The following is a 25,454-nucleotide window of genomic DNA, read 5'->3' as shown; positions in this document are numbered from 1 at the left end:
GCCCCCGTTCTAGGTCTGAGTTCGAGTGTGTGTGTGTATCAGTGTGAGTGTGTGTGTGTGTGTGTGTGTGGGTGGTTAATGGGTTGTAGGGGATGAGAGAAAGGTCGATAGATATGGGGCGGTTGGGTGGTGTGGTGGTCACTCCTGAACTACTATTTTCATTAGTATTTCTTCGTTCATCGATATTCGATAACCGACATTCGACGTTCGATTTTCGTATGTAATTTTATTGTTTGCTTTTCGAAAAGTTTCCATTTTATAATGCTTAAAATGTAGTTTAAGTTTAACAGATTTTGAGAATATTTGCTTGTTGAATTAAGTCTGAATGCAATCTTAATTAGGTTTACAGTTAAATCATTGTATAAATAGTATGTACGTCTCGTTGGATCATATCATATCGTAAATGTATATGCGTTTAATCAGAATATATTAACCATAATTATTCAAATACAGTATAAGTATATAGAGTTATGTATAGATTGTTGTATATGTATATATATATATATATATTGTATGTATATATATCAATATTCAAATGCCTCGTTTTTTGGTTGTTCGTCGTCTTTGTAGATAGAAAAAAAAGAGGTTACAAATCACAAACTTAATCGAAGAAGAGAATCAATCGAGTTTGGTTAGGTCACGAGAACAGAATAAATAGTAAGTATCTTCTAATGGATAGTAACAGTATCTTTCTATGTAGCTATTTATCTATACGCACAGAAATGGCTTTCTTCATCCGCATTGGCTAGTGATAAGCTTTTATCATCATTCAGTTATACATATAAATATACTCGTATGTAAAGCCTTTATCTATGAACACAATTTCTGCTTCTGCTTCTGCTTCTGTTTCTGTTTTTTCATTTCTGATTTTTCTTGGCTGCATACTTTTAGGGGCATTGACTGGAACTACAACTACGAATACAACTAGGAAAAATAAATCCAAATTTTTTATTTTGTTTTTGTGTCTCTGTATATACACACATACATATGTATATATATGTATATGTATGTATAATTTAACCACTACTTTAACAAGAATTTTTACTTTCTTTGAGAAATTTCTAGGTATAAATTTTCGATTTTGAAAGCCAGCAAAGAAAAACGAAAAAATCAAATGGGGGGAAAAGCATCCTAACAATGATACTAAAAATCGATAGATTAGATGAGGGTATCAAAAAGCGATTCTTCGAATACGAAATACCAACACTAGTAGAGATCAAGTACATATACGAGTATGTATGTATGTATTAATAATACAATATAATATTTGCATAGACACATTTTGAATGCTTCTCCGTTTCACTTTTGCTTTTGCTGTAGCTGTAGCTGTTGCTGTCTCGGACAGACAAAAAACTAATTCCGAACCGGAATCCGAATCGGAATCGATCTACATAGATTTCACATACATATAAATTTGTATCTTTATACACATAATTGACCTTCATTGCTAATCACACACTAGTTCGTTCTTTCGTTCGTACGTTCGTCTATAACTTTTGCTGTTTCTGCTTTTGCTGGGGAAGGCATTAGGAAGTCAGAACTAAGGAGTAGCAAGAGGAAGCGGTAGAAAGATCTGTTAAGTTAAACAATTTACATATCTATTAAGATAGAGAGGAAGTTTAGTGTAAGGTTATAGTTTCTGGTTATAGGTAGTTAGTAGGTTGGGTATAGGAGGTACTTGCCCATGCCTGCCTGGCTGGGATTGCTAGAACTAGAACTAGAACCAGGCAAGGTTTCGTTTCGTTTCTTTGGGTTTACTTTACGATTACTTTCTTATAGATAGTTCGAGTGTGTGTCTGTGTGTGTATGTGTGTGTGTCGGTATCGCACTAACAATTTTCTAAGTTCTTGAATTTCCATACTAAGTACGAGTTACTCTATAGGTTTTGATTTAATAATGTTTAAATATTTATTTTCGTTAGCTCGCGCAAAATTTGCAACTTTCACAAGTTTAAAGTAAATTTCATGTTGCTTCATTTTCATTTTCATTCTCTTTTTATTTGTTTGTTTGTATATTTAAATTGTTGTTTATTTGCGAGTAAATCTCATTTCGTTTTATATACAGTCTTTTTTACCTTTGAGAGTCAAGAGCAAGGTTCTACAATTTTCCAGAAATAACAAAAAAAAAAAAAAATCCTCATCGTATTACTCTTTTCTGAAAAGTTTTGCCCTGAGTGCTCTATGCAAATAACCCAAATCAGAATTGCGATTTTTTAATATGTAGAAAGTAATTTTAAATGTAAGTTTCATTCTCCTTTGTTTCTACATTAAAATGGCACATGAAACAATAGTTATCCGTAGCTTCCCTTCCCTTAGCTTCTTAGCCTATAATTCTACTAAGAATATTCCGAATTATTATCATAATTGTATATTGTATATTTTATAGGGTATGGTGTATATTTATATAGGTATTGTATGTATAATACTTTGGTGTTTTCTTTCTTCTCCCCACTCGGGAACCGTTCACTACAGATGGTTTACCAGATGGTTTACTGGAGAGTACGTAATGTAGAGGAAAGCGTTAAATGCAGTTTGGGGCGCTATCTATATAAGCCCATATACACACGTACGTAATACGTATATAGATAGATGCTCCTTCCAATTAGTTTCGGTTTTTCTTTGCCTTCGATGCGTTTTCTGATTGTTATTATTATTATTATTGGATGCTCGGGTGGATGTGGATGTCGATGATGATGATGATTGAGTCGAATTTTGATGCTTCATTTTGGGGTTTTTTTTGGGGGGTAATTTCGAATTGGAACTCGAATTTGGTTTCAGTTTCGGACATTCGGGGTCGCTTAGGAGTCTAGGGATAGCGTATCTGTGTCAAATTTAAAACTTACTTGTCGCTTATGCTCTTGCGGCAGTTTCGGATAATCTAAGTCTAGTTTTGAGTATGGCAGATGGTGGTGATGATGCTGTTGATGCGGCTGCTGCTGATGGTGCGATAGCGAGTGCGGATATGCCGAGTGATGGTTATGCGAGGAGTGATGCGAGTGCGGATGCAGATGCGAATGCGAGTGATGCGGATGCGAGTGATGCAGTCCATCGTAGGCGGCTCCGGTGACCGCGTCCCTGGCACTGCTGGCCAGAGTCCCTCCGAACGGTCCACTCGTATTGGCCAGCGACGCCAGGGGGTGGGTCTGCAGGTGGTTCTGGTGCTGGTGCACGTGGTACTGGTACTGCGGATGCATCTGCTGCTGCACCGAGGCCTGGATGTGCGAGTGTCCCAGCGGCGGTTGGCCCCCGCTCCCGTAATGATGGCTTCCGGCGAACTGCTGCTGCAGATTGTAGGCCAGGGCCGCGGCAGAGCTGGCCGACGGCTGATGCTGCTGCTGATAGTACTGTGAGATGGCGGGGTTGGAGGCGTGCAGGGAGTGTGACATGAGCTGCCGCTGCTGGAACGGCCCCAGGCCCAGTCCCAGGCCCAGTCCTCCGTAGCCGGATTGCATCTCACTCTGATAGGGATTCGCGTAGCCCGTCATTCCATACTTGCAGCCTCCCCCCACTCCCACTCCCATTCCCATCCCCATGCCCAGGCCCGCAGAGCCCGGATACCCCGACACCAGGTTGGTGACGGAGTACGCGGGCCTCAGGCGCGCAGCCGCTGCAGCGGCGCTCTGGGCAGCCGTCAGCTGCGTGGGTAGCGGCGCCTGCTGTGGCTGCGGCTGGAAATACATGTTCGGTTGGGAGGAGAAGCTCGTGGACATTTGCATCAGGTTGTCGTTGAGGTACGGTGGCGAGGTATCGCCAGGGTGCAGGGTGGGGTAGCTGGAAACTACCCGGCCGCCACAAACCCCAAGGGGAGTGGTCACCAGTTGGCCCAACTGGCGCGCCTGGTTCGTGAGATTGAGTATCTGGGAGGAGCGCGATATCGACTTGTGGGCCTCGTTCAGCAGGTTGACGATGTTCGAGGAGCTTGTCTGGTGCTGTGGCGGTGCTGGGTAGCCGTACACGTCGTTATACATGGTGGCCGAGGGCAGTCCGGCGATGCTGTACCGCCTCCGGCGTATGGGCGAGGTCTGGCTCTGGCCGTAGATCTGGGCAGCGGCGGCTGCAGCAGCAGCTGCGCCCGGATCATATAAATATCCTCCCGACGATGTGGAGGGTCCGTACAGATCGTACGCGTTACCATAGCCGTTTCCAGGGCCAGGGCCGTATGCGTGTGCAGGCGGTCCGTAATATTGTCCGATAATGTCTGGCAGTGGGGGGCTGCATCCGCTGACGCCCGTGTAGTTATTGTACATCTGAAATGGGCGATTTCAAATGTTTGTTGCTGTAACTGTAACTGTAACTGAAACGTTGTTGTTGTTGTTTCTGTTGTTTGTAGCTGTGTTCGGTCCCCAGATCTCTCTGGGACTGTTATAGTTGGGTTATAGTAGTTTCGTTTGGTGTATTTTAGCATTAGCATTGCTCATTTCAGCCGTATTCGTTGCTGTATCTTTATCTGTATCTGAGATCGTATCTCTCACGGCTCGCGTTTTTTTTTTTGGTTTTTGGTTTTGTGTGGATCATGATCATGGTTAACAAACATTAGCTAGATATATATATATATACGTATATATGTATTGTAGGAGTTTATATCTATATGTATGTATATCATTGAATAGGATTACATTTAACATAACCAAAGCGATCTTAGCCCGAACACTTACGGACTATCTTGGCCCCATATTTGAACGTTTGTTTGATTAATTTTTGGTTCGGTTTTTCGTTTCTTTTCTTTTGTTGTTTAATCATTAATTATTATTAATTATTATTATTATTATTATTTTTGTTGTTTTTCTGCAAGTTTTTGTCTGCTTTCTTATTGGTTTTACACTTTCTGCGCTTAATTTACAATAGGGTTTTGTAATAGAATGAGATTTTTGATCAATGATTGATGGATTGTGAATTCGGTTCTGGTTTCTGTATCTGGTATCTGGTATCTGGTTTTTGGTTTCTGGTTTCTAGTTCTCTTCCATTTGGGTTATCTTTCGGTTTTCGTTTTCGTTTATGGTTATATAGTTATAGTTAGTTCTGAGCCGCTTTCAACGGGCTCTTGTTAGCACCCAAAAAAGGTTCAACAAGGGCGGGGCCGGGTGTGTGGTGTTGTGTTGTGTGTGATGTCCGTGTGTTTGTGTATGTGTGTGAAGTGTTTCGGTTGGGCGGGGGGGTAGTGTGTGTGGGTCGTGGTAGAGGCGCAACATGAAATGTGTGTCACTCGCTTGACAGGCACGAGGCTGTCGCAGGCTGTTTTTTTCTTCTTTTTGTTTTTGTGTGTGTTCTTTTCGTAGCTATTTATGTGTGGATTGCAGTAAGTGTAGGTGTGTTTGTGTGTGTCCCTGTATGTGTTTTTGTTTGTGTGCGTGTCGATGCTTCTCTATATATTTCTTTATTGTCGACTCGTATGATCAACGTGGCATACAAATGCAACTCGGATTCTGATTTCGTATTAGTTAGAATTCTTCTCAACTTTCAATATTCGATTTAGTATATTTCTGGGGAAAGGGGAGGGTTTTTTATTGTTTGGTTTACATGTATGGGGCATGTATGTATGTATTTTTCTTTCGGTATTTTGTTTGTACGCAGAAAAGAAACATAAATTTACGTATAACAATATATAGTTCAGATGCATTATAGAAATAACGTGCAAAAGTATATTTGTTAAATAATTGATTTGGTTGTTGTTGTTGGTTTTTTGTAGTATTTGTATTTGTATTTGTTTTTGTTTCGGTGTTCGGTTGTAGAAAACAAACAAAATATTTTATTCATATAGTAGTAGTAGGAGGAGTAGTAGTAGTAGTAGTAGTAGTACTTGTTTAGACAGACAGTGAGAGGGATAGAGATATGTAGAGATAGAGAGATAGAGAGACAGAGAGAGCGAGAGAGTGTGTGGTGTGACATAGACAGTTAGAGTTTTATTACATAGACTTAGAAAGAGAAAGACAGAGCGCAAGTTAATGTGACAGACAGAGCAGAGTATCTTCTTTTGTGGTTTCTTTCTCTTCATTTCATTTCGTTTCATTTCACTTTCCTTTCAATTGAAATACAAATTGTGTTTGTTTGTGTTTGTGTGTGTGTATTATCAGTGTTTGTGTATATGTGAGAAGGGCTTGGAGGTGTGTGTGTGTGTGTGTGTGCTGTTAGAATGCCATCTTGGAGAAGTGTTGCGTTACGTTGTGTGTTTGTGTGTGTGTGAGATCTGTTAGATTCGGTTGGAACGGGTTCGAGTGGTTCCGGTCAACATTTCTTTTATAGATATTTTTCGATATTTACAAAAATCAAAAAGTAATATATCATACACAAACACATATACCACACACATATACATATACATACGGATACACATGTACATAAACATATCTATATCTATATGCATGTGTTAGTGTGGGGTGCAACGACACGGCAACAGGCTTCCTTCCGTACAAGATTTTCTGTTTGGGCAGGGCTTTTGGTGGGGGGGGCTTGGGATGCTCTTGGAAGCTCAGGAGCTGCGTCTCGGTCTGTCGAAGCAGAGAGACTCTGGTAAGCAGAGTAACGCAATATGTATATATATGCATGTACATATATATATGTATATATATATATATCAAAAAGGACATACTTGCTAGTAATATATGCAACATATATATATAAGTATGTACAAAGAGCGACAGAGAGTGGTAGAGACAGAGACAGAGTGGGGACAGACAGAGACAGAGAGAGAGAAAGAGAGAGATAGATAGAAATAGAGGCTGGAGGAGTATATTGTGGATATATATATGTATGGTATATACACGTCGTAATTGTTTTATCATTTTATCGTCAAAGAGTTGTCAGTAAATGAAAGTCTTGCTTTGGCTTTCGCTTTCGCTTTGGAATCGCCTTGGAATCGATCGATTTTCCTTTCATCGCCTTCTTCTTCTTCTTCTTGCCCGTTTTACTCTTCCTCTTCTCGATTTGTTATTACTTTTTATATTGATTTTATGTTGATATATTTTTTTTTTTTTGTTGATTTGGTTTCAGTGCGAAAATATTACAAAAGCATATTGTAAATAGTTGCATACGTTTTTTGTTTTAATTCTTGGTAAACAAATTCTTTTTTTTTTATGTTTTGCTATTGCGTTTCTTCTCTACTCTTTCCTTTTTTTTTTTTTTGGTGATTGCTTTTAGAACAACAACAAAATATATGTTTTTAAATGTAATTAAAAATGATCAATTCTGAAAACAAATATATTTTGCATTTATTAATTGAGTTTTTGATTTGGTTTTATTTTTGGTTCAGGATTAATCCTTTTTTTTTTGTGACGTTTGAAAGTGTTTGTATTTTTTTTGTTTAGTTCATTTTCTTCGATAAAAGTGCCAATTATTGGAGCCATTACAATCGATAAGTTTCGTGAAAAAATCATCAGCATCTTTTGGCAATAAAATGACAAAAGAATTATTCTTGTATGCTAAATAGGATCACAATTCACTAATGGTTTGTTAATTATTATCTGATTGTTTCTGCATTGCATGGATGTTCATATTCTTTCTATTTTCTTTTTTATTTGTTTCATCTTTGATTTGCTCTTTGTTGGTGTTGGTTTTTTTGGTTAAATGTTATATATTACTTTTTGATTATGTAAAAACAGTAAGAAAGAGGAATTCAAAAAACAGCGTACCGTTCAAAATGCTAAGTTTAACGCAGAACAAACATTGTGTGTGTGTGTGTGTGAGTGTTTGGGCATTTGTTTGAGTGGGAGTGTGTGTAGTGGAGTGATTTAAAAATAACAATTGAAAATATTTAAGCGGAACTGAACTTAAAAATGTGATCGCAACTAGGGGAGATACATATACATACATACATATGTAGGGTTCAGCTATTAAATGGGGAGGTACGTTTACGAAAAACTACTTAGAGGCAAACGCATTGTTAATACATTTAGTATGTGTATACAATATCAAAGGAAAAGCCAAGATATTTAAATACAAATTGGGAAAATAATGCCAAGTCGAGAGAGAGAGAGAGCTGGCGCAGGTGAGCAACACACTTAAAATAATGCCAAGAACTTTGGCTCACCCACCCACATCCACATCCACACCCACACTCACAAACACAAGCACATACACTTCGAAATTGCGGACCGAAATAACAGTATTTTGGTTACAAGGTTACGTATGTGTATGTCATGTGTGTGTGTGTGTTTGTGTGTGCTTGAATAGAGACTACAATAGTGGCAACTGGAGGAAAAAAAATAGAGAGTGAAAGAGCGAGTGAGACTATAAGAGAAGAGGCAACAACAACAAAACACAAGTAAGAGGCAAAAGCAAAAGCCAAAAGCTGAGAATGTATGTGTAAGTGTGTTAAGTGGGGAAAATACATGTAACAGAGTGGTAGTTACTGCCTTCCTTCGGCTCTGCTGGCTCTGGTGGCTCTGTTGGCTCTGTTGGCTCTGGTGGCTCTGTTGGCTCTGGGGCTATTTTTATGTTGTTGCGTGCCCAGCGAAAATCATAAAAATTTTAAAATAAACACATAAAATGGATATTGCAAAACGAAGCAAAGGCAACGCACAGCAAAAGCTCTTAAAAAAGAAAAGAAGAACAATTTTCAGTTTAATGACTGTCTGCACGGTAAAGAGACAGTGAGAGCTGTAGGACTGTGGAGGGCGGGGCAGATACTGTGTCCCCGCTCGACATTGACATGTGAAAACATGACAGAGCACAAACAAAGCAGGCGATGAGACTGGGATGAGCATCTGCATCTGCACCCATTCCCGCCCAGTAATCATGACAAATCATCACGTTTCTCTCGTGCGAGCGTGTGCAAGGCCAGACGACGGAGACGAGGACGACTCATAGTCCTAGTCCCAGTCCTAGTCCGAGTCGAGTCGAGTCCTTTTCCCTATTGTCTCCTGTCAGTCGTCTGCTCGGTAGCTGTCATTGTCCCATCTTTTTTTTTGTGCTTCACGCACGTGCCCCTGATGGAAATGTATTTCAAGTGACATTTATGAAGTGCATCCCTGTCCCGCACCGTCCTGTTCTGTCCCATGCTGTCCTGTCCCCTGTCCCTGTCCCTGGCCCTCATTTCACTCTTTATGAATTTCGGTAGGCTCTTCTGCTAATGAGCAGATGAAAAGGGTTCTATTGCAGGGGCGTGGGTTTCAATGGGGGTCTGCTGTTCGTTGGTGTTCGGGTTCGTGTGTGCGCCTGTCTGCACTTGCTGTCGGTGGTGATACCTCTCCCCGCCTCTCTCTCGCACTCCCTATAAGTTCGCCCTGTTGCCGAATTTCACTAATTACGCAGAAAAGAAGGCAATGCGCTTCGCTGCCAAATGTCAGTTGTGTTTGCGTGGTTATGTGTTTGTGTTGGCGAGTGTATGTATTGGCGGTGTGAGTGTGTGCGGAATTTAATTTGCCGCTCGAGGCCACAAAAGACAGAGAAAACAGAAGAAAGTTTACAGTTTTATTTGTTTTTGCGTGATGGTGCTGAAATGCTTTCCCTCTCTCTCACTCTCTCTTTCTCTCTGTTTCCTCTGTCATTTTGCTTATGTTAGGACTGTGCAGGATATTCAAATGGGTCTTAGGTGGGGTGGTGGTCTCAGGGTTCATTGGTGCGTCGATTGTCGACTTGATTTACATGTCTATCCTATCCACACCCTATCATACCCTACCCCAACCGATTCGATCAACCCACACACCCCCAAAAACATTTTGTTGGTTGCATTTCGTTGGTTTTTGTTATTTCGAGTTTTAGCCTTTTGTTCATTCGACCTTTCGACTTTTAAATGGAGCTGCGATTGTAGCTGTGTTTTCATGATGATGATGATTTAATGACGATGACGTGATGGTTGTTGCTGAGTAGTTGATTGCTGATTTTGGGGTTCGTTTCAGTTGCTGTTTGGAGGCGTGCGAGTGTTCGCTGATGAACTACAGTACCTTATAGTATACATAGGCATTGTCCATAGGTTTGTGGTGCGACTACGTGGGAGTCTGTCTCGCTGGGTTTTTTTTAAAAGCAAATGCTGTATGTAGTTCTCGTTGTTGTTGTGGTTGTTGCTGTTGCTGCTGTTGGTTCCTCCTGATGTATTCGTATGCTATGCAAATGAATAGCAATTGCAGTTCGTTGTACTTGGACTTAGTGCTGGCTTTTGGTTGTTGCCTGCCACTGCCACTGCAACTGCAGTTGTTGCAGTTGGGCTATTTATGTAATTTGAGTTGGCCTCAAGTTGTGCGCAGGTGTCTGAGTGCGGGGCGCTGCTGCATTTACTACTTATACGCGTTTATACATACATGCATACACGTGTGTGTGTGGGGTATTGTATCCCTATGTGTGTGTGTGTGTGGTTTGTCTTATTGTAATATAATAATAAACCGCTGGTTGGTCGGGCACTTCCTCGTTACTGAGTGTGATGGGCGGCGTGGGAAGGGCCGTAGGGCTCCCACCCCTCTATTATCTTGGCGCTTCCTGATTCTTAGCGTTGCCTGCTTAGTGTAACGGTAGCTCTAGCTGTAACTGTAACCTTCTGGCCCATCACTCACACACACACACACACACGCATACATACATATATACACACACAGAGCCAGCTGTGGGATAATAAGAACAAGGGGTCGAAGAAAGACGTAGGAGACGGGAGTCCGTCGTCGTAGACGCTGAGAGAGAGAGAGACTTGATGGCGGCGGTTGGGGGTTGCTATAAAAAGAAATTGTTGTTTCTGTGGTTCCCCGATTTCGTTGTCTTTGTTGTTGTTGTTGTTGCAAGTTAATGTTTGCTCCCCGCTACTCCTGCTGCTGCTGCTGCTGCTGGTGCTGTCGGGAGAGACTTTTTTTTTTTGGGCTGCTGCGGCTGCTTAAGCAAAAATTATTGATTTTATGCTGCTGCTAACTGATGCTGCTGCTGCTGTTTCTGCTGCTGGGATGTGATTAAAAAGTTGCAGTTGCACTAAAATCGAAGCGTTATTTATTATGTTTCCTCACACTGAGAGGGGGGAGAGAGAAGTGTCGTGCGAAATAGACACAAACATTTACAGGTAAAGGCACAAGAATGAAATGCTCGAATTTCTTTTGGCTTTTTTCTACATCCTTCGCGGGGACTTTTCGACTTTTGTAGCACTCGCGTTCGCGCCACGTCTTCTCCCACTACTTTCTTTTTATTTGGGGAAATTGGAGCAGTTTCTCTGCTTTATATCATATATATTTTTTCATAGGCACAATCCTAATTCACTTGGCTTTGGCTGGCTGCCCACTGTGCACTTTTTGGCCTTTTGCCGTTTGCCATTTGCCATTTGCCTGTGCCACACTTCTCTGCGTTCGCGTCGCGCTGCTGGTCGGTGCGACTCTGGCTCTTCCGTGCCTCGTGCCTCAGCTAGAACGTTGCGTATTCAACTGTTCGCGCCTGCGGAGCTTTTGCTACCACGAGGCCATTGAGCGAAAAATCCTCGACTCAGCTTCGGTTTAGCTCAAAAACACTGTCATGTGGTCTCTGCTGTGCTGTGCTGTGGCTGTGCTGTGGCTGTGCTGGCGCAAGCTTTACAAGTCAGCCGAAAGCTTTTACGCTCATTTACTAGCACGCTGGAAAGCTCAGCGTCTCCTTGCTGATGTTATTGATTGCTGCTGCTGCTGCTGCTGCTGCTGCTACTGTGGGAGGCAGGTTGGGTGACTGGGGAGAGAACTCGTTTTGTTCTCGCTTGTGCCAAGGAATTTTACAGCCTACGCGTTGGCTCTCTCTCTCTCTCTCTCTTGCTGTAGCACTCCTGTCAATGCAGCTTCTGTCACAGCTTTCTGCTTAGTGCTTCTGCTGCTGCTTCCGCTTCTGCTGCTTCTGCTGCAGTTGGCATTGCCATCCTTGCGTTTGATGAGCGCAGCGGGGGGTTGCGCATGACGGGGGTGCATTTCTCGAGCAGCTGACTCGGCCAGCGGAAGCAGGCAGGCGGCCTGCTTCTCCTTCTCCTATTGGATTAGCTCGCAGAATCGCATTCCGGTCGAGCAGGGAGCCAGGCGGGACGCCCGGAAAAGTAGGCAACGCTCTGCATATTTAATCAGCCTCCATTCCATTATTATGCTAAGTGGAGTCCGCATTCCATGGCCGATGGCAGGACCAGCTCATTAGATAGTCATTTTCTCGGATGCCATTTCAAATTGAATTCCATTCGGAAAGGAAATCGATAAATCGAATTAAAAACTCAAATTGCAACGGACAGAACTGCACCTTAGCACTCATTCCCACTGGCCATAGTCTCTTTAATTGTTTTCATTTAATTTTCTGCACTCTGACACCGTCCTGGCCCATCAGCCAGCCCTTTGGGCCTAGTTTTGCTTTTGTTCTCTAAAAATGAATTTTGCGGTGGGCCGTGTAATTATTTTATATGCCCCCGTAAAGCGAAGAGCTCTAACAACACCCACGCCGCCAGCCAACAGCATAATATATCAGGAGTTGAGGGTGGCTCAGAACGAGACACGCCATTTCCATTATTATTTATGCGTGTGCACAGGACACAGGGCTGGCTGGCTGGCTGGCTGGCTGGCTGGTTGGACTTGGACCCACTACATATACGAAGGCGTCGTGTGGGCTTCGTGGTACCCTGTCAGAGGATAATTTGTCACAATTGCAGCGAGACGAATGGCAAATTTAATGCGATGTCCTACATTTTGGAACTCTCTTTACTCTAAAGGTAAAAACCCCAACCCCAAGACACTGTAGTCCGCTCCTGTCTGGGCATGTGCCAATCCTCGTAAAACCTTCTCCTTTGCGCAGCATTATCCTTTGCCTTAGACTGCTAATTAAAATTCTGCCATTGGCATCGTTTTGCATAGTTTCTAATTTGCCTGAGAGGGATGAATGAAAGGGTTGGTGAGGGGGGGCTGGGTGATGCAAGGGGAGCAAGCGAGGGCGAGGCGAGGCGAGCTAAACAACATGAATATTTGAATATGGATTTGTGTGGTCTGGCATACTGAGTAGCAGCCTAAGCATCGGTCATCAGCAGTTGGCTGAGGCGAAAGGAAAGGGTAAGGTAGGGGTAGGGTACGGCATGGTACGTTGAATCCTAGCAGGTCTACGACTTTGGGGTCGACTGAGTGTTTTATTTTTTGTTTCATTTTTTTGTTGTACTGGCTGGGGTATCGTTCGTTTTTCTCTAGCTCAACGTGGCTTAGGCTCACACACTCACCCTGACCCCCTGCTCCTCCTGAGCGTATTTCTTGATTTCACGCTCCAAATCAAGCTGTTTCGATGTTGGTTTCACCAGAAGTGAGAGATGGTTGAGTATCGCATAAGTTTGTTAGATTTTGTCTACATTATACATACGCGTATATATGTACTATGTGTGTGTTCTGTGTGGTGTGTGTAAGAGTGTTGTGTGTTCTGTGTTCGAGATAGAGGGCAAATGTAAGCCGAAAGTTGAGAGCATCGGGCAGACAAAGTGGCGTCGGTTAAATGGCCATAAGAAGCGGACAATAAAACCAAGAAAAGGCTCGTAAAAAAGTATCCTACAGTACATGTATATATATACTACATATATAAATATATATCTGTGGAGATATGTACATGATGATGCGTGTGCTGTGAGGGTCTAGCGCTGGATTATATAAGAGTGCGAAAAGTTAGGCCAAGCATGAGGGAACAAAGAGCAACGGGGCAGGCAATCTGCTGTTCAGATACTCGAGATTCAATGCGGCTCAACTTGCTTCAACTGCTGCACAAGATAAATTATGGAGAGTTGGTGCTCTTTTTTAACCAGATCATAGAGCAGAGGAGATGGCATTTAAGGCGGCAGTGTCTGAGAGGCAGAGGGAAGTATGGTAGGCTGGCAGACTGCAGCAGCAATAAATAGGATATATAAAACGCACTGACCTCGAAAGAACCCTCGAACCCTGCCACAAATACACACACATACACATACACATACACACACGCTTCCGCCACTGCCTCTGGGCACGAATTCTGCTGGAAGTGCAGCGATTGCTAGCTTTTTTGTGCCTACCAACGCGGCGTATACGCAACAACTCTTAATTGCTCAGGCCCTGCCAAAAGCGATGCTTTCTCTTTTCTTTTTGTGTGTGTTTTTTTTGCAGTTCGGTTTGGTCTTGTGGAATGGGTTTTAATTACTGCTGTAACTGCCACACACTCTTCGCAGCTCCTCCCAATTTCATTGCTCGATTTGTTTGCTTTAACAGTGACAAATTAATTTCGAGCCTCACCAATTGCCGGCCTACACAGTTGTTGCTGTGGCTCTTCCTTTCAATTGCTTTGTGTTTTAATATAATACAGACCTCCCATCACTCCCACCCCTGTAAACTGCCAGTGGGTTGAGAGGGAGGAAAATAAACAAGGCTTTACGCCGAACTAAAATGCGTGTCCTGGAATTGTCAAATTGGTAGGCTGCCAAAAAATTCGGCATCTGAATACAGAACCCTTATTGTGCAGAACCCATAGGACAAATTACTATTACTTCTCCTTAGAGGAGTAGTATGTAGGTGTATATTTGACATTATATATACATACATATATTCAGACATTCAGATGTGCACTTTCCTTTCCTTTTTATATTAAAATCCAAGCTATGCATCCTACCATTCCCATTTTAATCGATTGGGAAACAGAACCGTTGACAGTGCTATTCAGTGATATTTTCCCCACAACTTATGGCCAGTGGCTAGGCACCCTAGGTCCTGTTCTGAAGGGACGAGTGCGTTGTCCCTAAATAGATTTTTGCTGCTGTATCAAGGTTATTTATGCTGTCCGATATTCCGATGGGAATATTCCCATGTGGCTGACCATCAGCATCAGGCTGAACATGGTCTCTCTTTCCTTTTGTTTTCTGGGTGTGTTGCTTCGCTGCCTTTTGTTCTGTTTCAGCTGGATATTACGTATACGCAGCGGGTTCTCCACACGATTATGTGTGTGTGTGTGTGTGTGTGGAATAAGCTTAGGGCAAACATGTAATTACAGACGAAGGAATGGGCGACTGGAGGGTAGGGTTCTGCTTGGTGGTAATAAGCAGTTGGTTGTTCGTTTCGTCCTTGGGGAAGTCAGCTGGCTAAAAGTAAAGGGCCAACTGCAGTTGCTGCAACTCCAGACATAATGTGGCAGGCCATTTTAGATTGATTTCCCTTGTGGCGGCACGTTGTCCCCGCCATTCCCACACTCCCCGCCGCTACACTCTCTTGCCCCTCCCACAGTGAGAGCAATAAATAATGGACGGCAACAATGAAGAGGGGGAAATGCATTTCGGTGCATCTCCATTATGGACGCCCAAAAGTGTGCAACAAAATGGAAATTTTATTGCTTGGCCCATATCGAGAGGGTGCGAACAATGGACTATCAAATGACTAAGCTGTCTGTCAGTCCGCATCTGACTGTGAATATCAGTATCTGTAAGTGAGTATCTGTAAGTGAGTGAGTGATGGAGTGAGTGAGTACTGACTGCACTTAATGTTAATTTGAATGACGTTCATTGATGTTGACTGCCGCCTTCAATGTCCTCATTCCCGTCGTCGGCACAAAGTTGCAAATTAATTAAGCGACAACAACAGCAGCGGCAAGAACAAAAGCAGAAAAAAAAGAAAGCAACAAAATATGCAAATATGCAAAACTGAATGAAACATGTCAAGCTGTATGGTGTGTGGGTGTTTGTGTGTGGGTGGGTCTCTGTTTCAGTGTATTGGAATGGGAAATTAAAAATCAACAGTGAGTGTGGAGAAACTACGAACAACTCAAGCTTCAGTGCACAGGCTAGAGCCTAGGGTCTACATTTTGGTCTAGTTTTGTGTACGAGTTATACGAGTACAATAAATATGTACATATATATATATATATAATATATATAGCGATATGTGTGTGTGAGTGTGGTGAGTGTGTGTGTATATGAGGAGGGGATTGTGGAGTGTATTTGAGAAAGGGTTTCAAATAAATATCATTACGGATCTCATGTGTGGCATCAAATGTTTCAAACTTAAGATGTTGGTATTCAAAGATGTGTTCTCTTGTTTTTACGTGTTCAGAGAGAAAGAGCAGTTGGAGAGAGACAGAGAGAGAGAGAAAGATGGAGAACCAAAGAATAGTTCTCCTTGTTCTGTCTCTCTCTATCCCTCTCCCACTGTCCGTGTACGAAATCATTCTCTAGAGCATTGTTTGCCGAACGAAAGAAAATTAGACATATAGATTGAGAGATTGAGATTGATATTGAGAGAGATATATGTATATATATATATAGGTATAAAGAGAGCCACAGAGAGTCCCTTTATGAAGAGGGATGGGGAAAAAGATCTCAGTAGTAGCGGTAGCAGTGGGAATCTTACCTGTTTCTGGGCCATGGCCTGCATCTGCTGGAACATCTGGCGCTCCTCCTCTTTACCTAGGCGAAGGGACAAAAATTAGACAAAAGATTCACTTGCCACCAGAGTTTTTTGTGCTGGAGACTCACCCATTCCCTTGGCCTGCAGCATTTCCAGCAGCTTCTTGATGCTCTCGTCGCGGGCAATCAGAGTCTGCTTCTGGGTCTCCACCCGACACTCCAGATCCTTGATCGTCTCCCGCAATATGCTGATCTCGCGCTGCAGATGATCGTTCTCCGCATAGATGGCCTCCATCTGCTGCTGCATCTCCAGGTTGGGCTGTCGCATCCTTAGGCGAAGCTCCTCCTCCAGCTGACGCACCAGCATTGCTTGTTTCTGTGATAGAGTGAGAGAGAGCGGAAATGATTGCACATATATCACTCTGGATGCGGGAATGGGAAGGGGGAGGGAGTGTTTGATTCCCACCTGATTCTCTGTGCTAAGGAGCTTCAACTGATCGTTGATCAGACTGTACTTGGCGCTCTCCTCCTTGCGCAGCGCCCGCTCCTTCTTCAGCTCCGGCGACCAGAACGTCTTGATGCTGTGCATCGAGCTGCCCAGCTTCTGGTTGGTCAGCTCCAGCTCCCGCTTGAGGTTACCCAACTCGCGCTGCAGATCGGTGTTCTGGTGCTGCAGATCCCCCAGATAGGCACGGTCCGAGGTGGGCCCCATGCCCGTATTGTAGCCGCCCATGGCACTTGGACTCTGGCGTGCCGACCGCCCATACAGTTCGTCCTCTAGGTAGAGGCCCCGCTCCAGCGATCTGTCCCGCGAACGATCGCGGGGCTCGCGTATGGGTATGAACTCGCGATCGTGCGGATCGACAAGGCCCCCACGATCCAGCGACTGGTAGCGGGTTCCTGGTGGGAGAGAAATGGCAGTGGCTGCTGTTAATACGTGAACGGGGACGGTGAACGAGGAGTGGGAGCATTACTTGGATAGTCCATGGCATGGGCCATCGGTGGTCTGCTGGCGCTCCGGCTGCGATGGTGGCCCGCTCCGGCGGGACTGGTTGGCTCATCCATGTCGCGGTAGTATGGACTGCCCATTGCTGAAATTCACACACACACAGAATTCATGACGATGATCAAATGAGTGGATGAGGGGGTCTCTGATACGGTTTCGTGTTCGTATTTCTCGCCGCCACATCCGGCACTCATCCACCCGAACCAGGGGCTCGGGCTCGCAACTCAAAAGTGTTGTCTACTGTGGCAACTAGTAGTGCAGTGGAGTCTCTGCCTCATTTTCGGTGTTTCTCTTTTTTTTTTTTTGGTTTGGTATTTTGGTTTCTGGTTGGGTTAGTGGCGGGGAACGCAGGTAACTCAAACGAACGAAACGAAACGAAAATAAAGAAAAAAGTCAACGAAACGAAACGAAAGAAGGGAAATTGTTTGTCGTGTTCTGGCTTTGGTTTTTGCCCTTCCCCTCACCCTCCCCCACCACACTCGGCAAACTAAGTAGCTGCTGCTGGCTTTGTGTGTCCTGAATCCAACCTGGCTCATATTTCAGGCAGCGTCCTGTGGTTCTTTAGCCCCTGCAAACAGCCACCCCTTACCGCCCATCCCCCCACTACCCCAACGGGGGGCATAAACTTAGTTTTCCCGACACGAAATCATTTTGCACGTGAAGAGCACCAAGTCAAATTTGCAAAGCGGCTCCTCCAACGTCCTTGTTCGTCAGCGTATACCGGCTACGTATACGTAATATTCCACTCATAAATAGTTTAGTATTTTAGTAACCCTGCACCACCCCCTCACCAGCCACAGCACCTCAACTCGACATATTTTCCTCCTATTTCCATCCATGCATCCATCGCACATCCTGCATGCTAATTAGCTGCGAGTGCAAACGCATCCTGGCCTCTAATTGAGTGGTGAGAGCACAACACCCCACCCCCCATACCGTGCAGGAGACCCACTCGGAGTACAAAACAGTTTAACCAACCATAATTGTAATCCAGTTTGAGGCTTTGATATGAGGCGCGGCCGCCAGCAAGATACACAGATTGTGAAGCTTTTCTTTAGTGGTTCCCTTCAACTTTTCCGCTCAGCTCAGCTGTAGCTGTGAGCCATATTGCTGCTGTGCTGTGGGCTGCTGGCTGTGGGCTGCTGGCTCTGCGGACTCGTCCGGAAGCTAATGTAATTTGGTAGCTACTGCAGCTGCTTGTTGCACGGTTTGAGTGGATTCCAATCCAATTCCCCGGAATGCAATTCAATTCAATTTCCCATTACCCGAGTGTTCGTTTGTGTGTGTCCGTGTGCGTGTTAATTGAAATGAAAATTGTTAGAGTTTTTGCAAGATGAGTGAAGCGAAACGAAGTACAAACGAAATCGAATTCAAAATAAAATCAAATCAAATCAAATTTATGTACCATGCGCATGCGTGTGATGTAAGACAGAAATTATAGACTTTAGTTAGAATTGCATTAGTTGAGTTCAGACTACGAATAGTACGAAATGAAAAACATATATATATATATATATATATGTACCATATACACATACATACATACATATGTATGGCAGTTACAAGTACAGAAATAGAGCTAGCGAGCGATATACGGAAAAAAACGATATACGGAAGGAAATTGACACGAAAATTTTGGATAATGAATTTTGATAAATGTTCAAGCCATGGGGACCATGTTGCACCTACTTCGGTTAGGTTAGCCCTTAAGTGCATGCAACATGTGAAATACATAACTGATTTTTGGGTTAGTAGAGCAATCATCAATCATAAATGAAACGATTCAAATAAGTTTGAATGCCAATTGACCAATTGAAATCATAATAAATTAAAGCTCGGTTCGATTCGGTTCGGTTCACCAAACTCCCGCACAAACGTTGAGTGCATTTCCTTTTCGAAATGTACTCGTATGTATATTTTTTGCTATTTGGTTTTTTGTTGGTTTTTTAGAGACATTTTGCTTGTTCAATTCCGTGCTGGACTGGACTACATTTGTGCTTGGGATTTGGGTTGCTTGGTTGGGCCTTGGGCGTTTATTTGGGTAGGGGATTTAGGGGATTCGCTAGAGTGGAAAGGAAGCATCATTCACCTAGAGGACTTCCGCGTGGGGCGCCGTAATCCCGTGATGGTGACCGATCGACAGTTGGCAATTCCTGGAGCCGCCGCACGCGACCCGGACTGCGCACACCAGAGCTATTCACTGGATTATAATCGTCACGTGACATAATCCGCGGCTCATCCGCGGCATGCAATAACCCGTAGCACGCACACACTCACAGAGAGTCGGGGAGTCGGAGAGAAGGCAGAGGCAGGAACACAAGTATATCAATATCCTTGGTGTCCTTTAAATGCAACGAAGAACTTTGATTATGGTTCTCTGGTTTCTGTTTATGTTTCGCTTTATGCTTATTTTTCTTTGTTTATTTTGTTGTCGGTTTCCTCTCGGTTGATATGCACGATTTTGATTGATTCTATTTGCGATTTAAATTCTTTCTCTTGTGCGCGCTGCATCTGCAAGTGGAAGAAGTGAAAAGAGAACGGAAAAACACACACAATTGTACAATCATGATACAGACTTTCTTTCTCTATACATAATACACAATATATTACATTACGCATACGCCCCGCTGCACAGCGAAAGCCAAAGCCAAACACCCCTTTCTTATACTCTACTCGACTCTGCTTTGTTCTGCTTCCTTTTTTGCATTTAAATTGGCTCTCGCACAACTTGCATCTCCTTAACCTTTTTACCTAAATCTCAGTCAGAAATCCAGTGTCCCACTACGGGGCCATAAGCGCATAAACAAATACGATAAACACACACACACAAAGAGACAGGGGCGTGGAGTGAGGATGGGATAGCATACATCTCGTCGAGCAGTGCATTATGGCAGGTCTATGCAAATTCTCTTTTTATAGAGACGCGCAACAAATCGCATGCAAATTGCCCCTTGAGCAGTCGCTTCTCCGTTCAGAATGAGGAATCCACAGTCGCAGGAAAAACCCCACAGCTAGCTCAGTTTATGCGGGGAGATCACAGAAGTGACTCTTTGTTCTCAATAAATGGAAGTGGACTTTGGAATAGATTGGACCGGTACCAGAGTCTCTTAACTACCCATTCTCTAAAAATAAAAAGGCCCTTTTTTGCTCTAAAGTAAAGTTTTAATCTTTGAGTGTCTGCATTAATGCCACCGCATAAACAATTCCCACGGACAGTACACAAGCAGATGGCGAGAATGACGTACTCAAAGTGGATGCCTCAGGAATGGGGCAAGAGTACACGTATCAACACAGGCATAGAAACAGCCACAGGAACAGCCACAGCAGCACAGCAGACCAGAATGGGAGAGCCTGAAATGAATGCTAAACGAATCAGAAGAAGACCGGAAGACCGTTCACGTCTGTGAGAAGGAAGTCTTTGCTCTGGCTTTCCGCTCTGTGCGAGTATGCGTGTGTGCGTGTGCGAGTGGCGACAAAGTGTGAAGGAAGCGCTGCAGATGAGGTCAGGATATGGCAGACAGGCCATAAAATATCGAGCCCAGATTCGATTACATCGTCATGCCATTAGGGAACACCAAGCACTGCACTTTGCTAAGCAAACAGCTCAGGGAGAGACAGAGGCAGAGCTGAAAATTCAGATAGATTGCACTCATTGCTGCATACTAACAAGTTGCGAGCAATGTGGAGGAGCAGCAAAACAGGAGCAGAACAGGAGTTGCATTGGAATGGGATGGGCAGGAGATGGATAAATGGATGACGAAATCGTGTACAATTGTTGTCCATGCTTGGGGCATGGCCAGAGGTTCGCTTATCATTCTACTCGCACAACACAAGTTATCTGCTTTGGGGCGAGCGACGACCCTCCGGGCAGATGGGCATGGGCCCGCCCACCCCAAAACAAACATGTTGAATTGGCCCCCAAATACTCTCTCTCTCTCTCTCTGGTGAAAAAGAGAGTGAGTGAGAGAGAGGGGATAGAGCGTTGCTGAATGGTAACCCACCACAGTGAGCTGTGCGCAAGAGCGATGCTCCCCACCAGGCGGCACTTGGGCCTCGGCACTCTCTCACAACAATAGCGTCATCGTAAAATATTTTGCCGTATATTGTTGTTGCCACTGCCCCAATGTATGGATTGGCGGCGTTTTCTTTTCTTGGCCTATGCTGCAACACCCACACAGCCACACAAACACAAGCGCCCAGACACACAGAACACACAAAAACAAAAAAAAAAACACACACAAATAAGGTTAAAATTTGAAATCAATAAAAATTATTCCACTGATCTAAAATTAGAGCAGGCAACTGATACTCGTATAACGACGACTGGTAGAGGAAATACAATGCACATACGAGTACAAAAAAAAAACCCTAAAAACATTGACACGCAAACGGAGTTAGGGGCAAGTCCCTGCTGTGACTGAGACTGACAAATCATGCGAGCAATCCAAATCGAAACAACGACCTCCCCCGGTGCGTTATTCGTTGAGCCTGCCATTCCATCCATCCATTCCATTTCATATATCCCATTATAAGTTTACAAATTGCTTGCCAAACTGATTGACACAGCCTCGACTGCGGCAACTGGCGACTGGTGTCTGGCGGAGCGTATGGGGCAAAATCTAGATGGTAACTCACACACTATTTACATATGTAAAATCAAACTAAAACTAGACTATAATGGCTCTAACTAGGGCTAAGAGTTTGTGGCAAATTATCTTTGGGGTTAATAATTAAAGCAAACGAGAACTACGAGCATATAGTAGGTATGCTGGTCGCTGGACTCGGATAATAATTAGGATAGGAAATAAGAAAAGATAGTTAAGAAGAGTAGTTGGAACAAAAGAGAAGGGTTTAATGCATACAACACACACAAGACAGACAAACTGATTACCGACTAATGACAAGTGACAGATGGTTAAGGTACGGGGCCAGTACAGTACTCACTGGCTACAGAAGGCATACGCACAAATCAGAATTCAGAAAACAGAAATTAGAAATCAATATACATGTATCAATATCGCTTACAGTTCACATCAAATCGCAAATTGAAGTTATTGTGGAGAGTGTTTATGTCTGTCTGTCTGTGTTTGTCTTGTGGGTGGGCCAGTGGCCCAGTGCCCGTATGGCTGTGTAACTATGTGGCTGTGTGGCTGTGTAGCTGTGTGGTTGTGTGGTTGAGAGTGCTCACCCGTTTTGCTTAGACGATGAATTTTGAATGATTTTCGCTGACGAACTGGGGGCGTATGAAAATTGCTTTTGCTCCTGCTGCTGCTGCTGCAGCTCCTCCTCCTTTACTTCCTGTTCTATTAGCCGCAACAATTTGTTGGCTCACACGCATACAGACACACACACACACACACACATACACCGAATGCACTGGCTCACAAAGAAGCTACATGTGTGGGGTAGTGTGTGTGGGGGCAGGGCAGTGTTGTATCGTTACTTTTATTGCTGTTGTTGCAGTCGTCAGACGGTGGCGTTGTCGGCTCAATGGGCATTTCCGTTTCCGTCTGGCCCTTTTGCTACCTTTCCCTTGCTCTTTCTCCTTCTACTTTTCCTTCTGCTGCTTGCACTAATTTAGTTGATGACACTTTTTAGTTAGTTTGTTGACTTCTGCGGTGCTTGTTAGTGGCCCTCTGTGGTTGGCTAATTGCATTTTGTGTTTGATTTTAACCGGTTTTGTTTTATGTACATGGCTGCGTGTACGGAGGAGGAAGATAATTAAATCGAGACCGTGCCGCATCAGTTAAAAACTCTCTTTCAAACTTAATAAACTAATTACGGTATGCCCGTTTTTTGTTCTTTTTGTTCTTGTTCTTGTTGCTGTTGCTGTTGGTTTATTGTTGTGCGCTTTGAGTGCTTTTAGTGGCTCGTGCCCAACGAGGATTTTATAACGATTGGAGTTTGGGGCATGCTCCACGCTCCACTCCACACTTCACACACACTCACTCCACTGACCCCCGACAAAGCCACTGACACACATTCGACGCACGGAGCACACACACACAAATACAACCATAGAGAGAGCAGTGAGGGAGTTGAAGAGTTCTCCGCATATTGGAGTAGCAAAGAGAGTGAAGAGAAGGACAGAGAGAGAGAGAGGGAGAGGGAGAGAGCGAGCGAGTGGGAAAGCTACGCACGAGATACGTTCCCGAACGGCGTAACGTTCGACGTAACGATGAACGAATTACGAGGGAAGTGGGTGGCATAGGGCGCAGTAGGGGTCTACAACATTATGTTGGCACCACCACCACCACCAACACCTCCTGCTACTTCGTTCGCCACTCGTCCACCCCATCCGCTGGGCCCAGCCTTCTCTACCGCACAGCTTATAGCTTTTCCAACTTAATGTCTCTCCCTGTAAGCGTATGCGTATTCCGTATGCGTATGTGTATTCATGTGTGGGAGTGTGCGTTCGTGTATCGGTGGGTGGCTGGGGCAGCGTTCCGTTGGGGAGTATATCTCCCATGGCTTATATGTAGGTTGAAGCAATTTATAATAATTTTGCTTTTCCCCTAAATCGATACACCGTTTAGTGGGCCAACAACAAGAGCCACATTTCACTTGTCCGCTCCTTGATTGATGGACGGTATAGACGGGTATGTATGTAAGTATGTATGTATATCGGGGAATACTCAGGGATTTAAATCACACAACTCTGGGTATTTATTGGATTTCTGTTGGAATATTCGTTGAGTTTTCCTCAAGTGCGGCACTTGGGTTTTCTCTCGTTTTAGTCGCGTTGCTTTTTGCACATTTTACAGGAAATCACTTTTCTGTATCCAGGGAGCAGCCTCTAGCGCAATTGCTGCTACACACGCATACAAAGACACACTCACGTTCACGTTCACATCCACATTCACATTAACGTTAACATTCACATGTATTCTAGATACGTTTGCACACACACACATAGACACACGCACACACAGAGAGACTAATTTGGATTTGGATCTATTTCGAAGACAATTGTGACTGTTGATGGCATTTTTTCTGCCTTCTATTTCACTTTTCTCGTTTCGAATGCAATTAAGCTGAATTTTTCTTGGCCTTATACATTTCTCAGTCAGATACATATACATATACTGCGAGTGTGTGTGTGTGTGTGTACGTGTGAGGGAATTCGAGTGTGTGTTGGTGGTGTATATTCCTAACCCAAAAATTGGTTGTGCGGCAGCTGAGGTGGCCCGTTTTCGGCAACGCCGTTGTCCAACTAACTACCCTCAAAGAACTGAGCGCCGCTCGTCCGTGCCAGTCGCTGTTATAGTCGCCTCTAGTGGTGAGTTTTGCGACCTCTCCCCAGCCTCTAGCCTAGGAATAGTAAGCGAGCGGGAGTCAGCCAGTGAGAGCGGGCGATTACAATCAATGAATTTTCCTGTCGGCGCTCGCGCACTTTTCCGAGTGCTGGCATTTCTGCGTACGGCAGATAAATTCCGCCATTCCAATATCAAACTGTGAAACCACCACATTCCGTTATGCTCACTGCTTAATTCTGCTACGTTGTTGCTTACGTACACAATTCAATGCTGGCAATGCCGTGCGCCAACGATTTGAACTGTTTCCGGCCCGCAATAGTATGCTACAATTTCATCTTCGTCAGAGCAACAAGCAGATAGTACAACAAGCAACCATGTGCCCAAAATAATTATATCTTCTGCTTGCATATTGAAAGACTCTCAGCTCCCAGCTTCTCTTTACTCATCAGGATTGCTTTATCGCAGCGCAAAGATACAGCAGCTGAGGTGGCGGCCATTCAAGATAATGCACACCTTATATATATCAAGCACATTTTAGATCCAACAGACTTTATCACGGTACGCACAGACAATCCCCAACTGGTGGGCAGCAGTTTAGTTTCCGTTCCGCATTGGTACTGCTGAATTTCTTACTCCCAAACCGAGAGCTCACGAATGGGCTGTACTTCATGGTGGTAAGCTGTTCTACAATCAAGTCAACGATTTCAAACAATTTCAATGGTGCTTTTTAGTTTACAGGGCGTGGCATCCGTGGTTGGAATCCCAATACATGTTTACTACTTCTCCAGAGTGAGCACAAGTATGGGCTCATGCAGCTGCTGCTACTAGGAGATTGCACTAACAGTTTCATTATAGCATTCCATGTGGAGGTCTGCTCTGGAAGCGCGTCTCTTGGTAATGGCATTCTAGATCTCGCGTGTACAATTTTCGTGGGCCAACTTCTCATTGAAATGCTATGC

At 44.0% G+C, this 25,454-nt stretch overlaps 1 protein-coding gene across 10 annotated transcripts in view; it reads right to left on the bottom strand.

The window, feature by feature from the left end:
- LOC111079357 (myosin-9) overlaps window positions 1–24,477 on the bottom strand; it is a 36,284-nt gene extending 11,807 nt beyond the window's left edge. For 5 of the 10 annotated variants that reach the window (XM_041593318.1, XM_041593316.1, XM_041593317.1 and 2 more), the window contains exons 1-7: window positions 24,395–24,476; window positions 22,428–22,935; window positions 19,329–19,750; window positions 17,208–17,324; window positions 16,700–17,133; window positions 16,363–16,609; window positions 16,238–16,293 (exon numbers count right to left, since the gene is read on the bottom strand). In XM_041593318.1, coding sequence (XP_041449252.1) covers window positions 16,238–16,293; window positions 16,363–16,609; window positions 16,700–17,133; window positions 17,208–17,324; window positions 19,329–19,464 — 990 coding nt within the window. In that variant the 5' untranslated portion in view covers window positions 19,465–19,750; window positions 22,428–22,935; window positions 24,395–24,476. Of the gene's footprint in view, window positions 1–2,842; window positions 4,247–9,877; window positions 10,722–13,107; window positions 13,162–16,237; window positions 16,294–16,362; window positions 16,610–16,699; window positions 17,134–17,207; window positions 17,325–19,328; window positions 19,751–22,427; window positions 22,936–24,394 lie in introns of those variants that run through there. The other 5 variants (XM_041593313.1, XM_041593314.1, XM_041593312.1 and 2 more) reach the window with 4 other exon arrangements.
- Between the last annotated feature and the right edge of the window lie 977 nt (window positions 24,478–25,454).

Source organism: Drosophila obscura, unplaced genomic scaffold (genome assembly GCF_018151105.1).
Source record: "Drosophila obscura isolate BZ-5 IFL unplaced genomic scaffold, ASM1815110v1 contig_186, whole genome shotgun sequence".
Lineage (NCBI taxonomy): Eukaryota > Metazoa > Arthropoda > Insecta > Diptera > Drosophilidae > Drosophila > Drosophila obscura.
The sequence above is the reverse complement of the archived record's forward strand: the minus strand, read 5'-3'. Positions and strand labels throughout refer to the sequence as shown.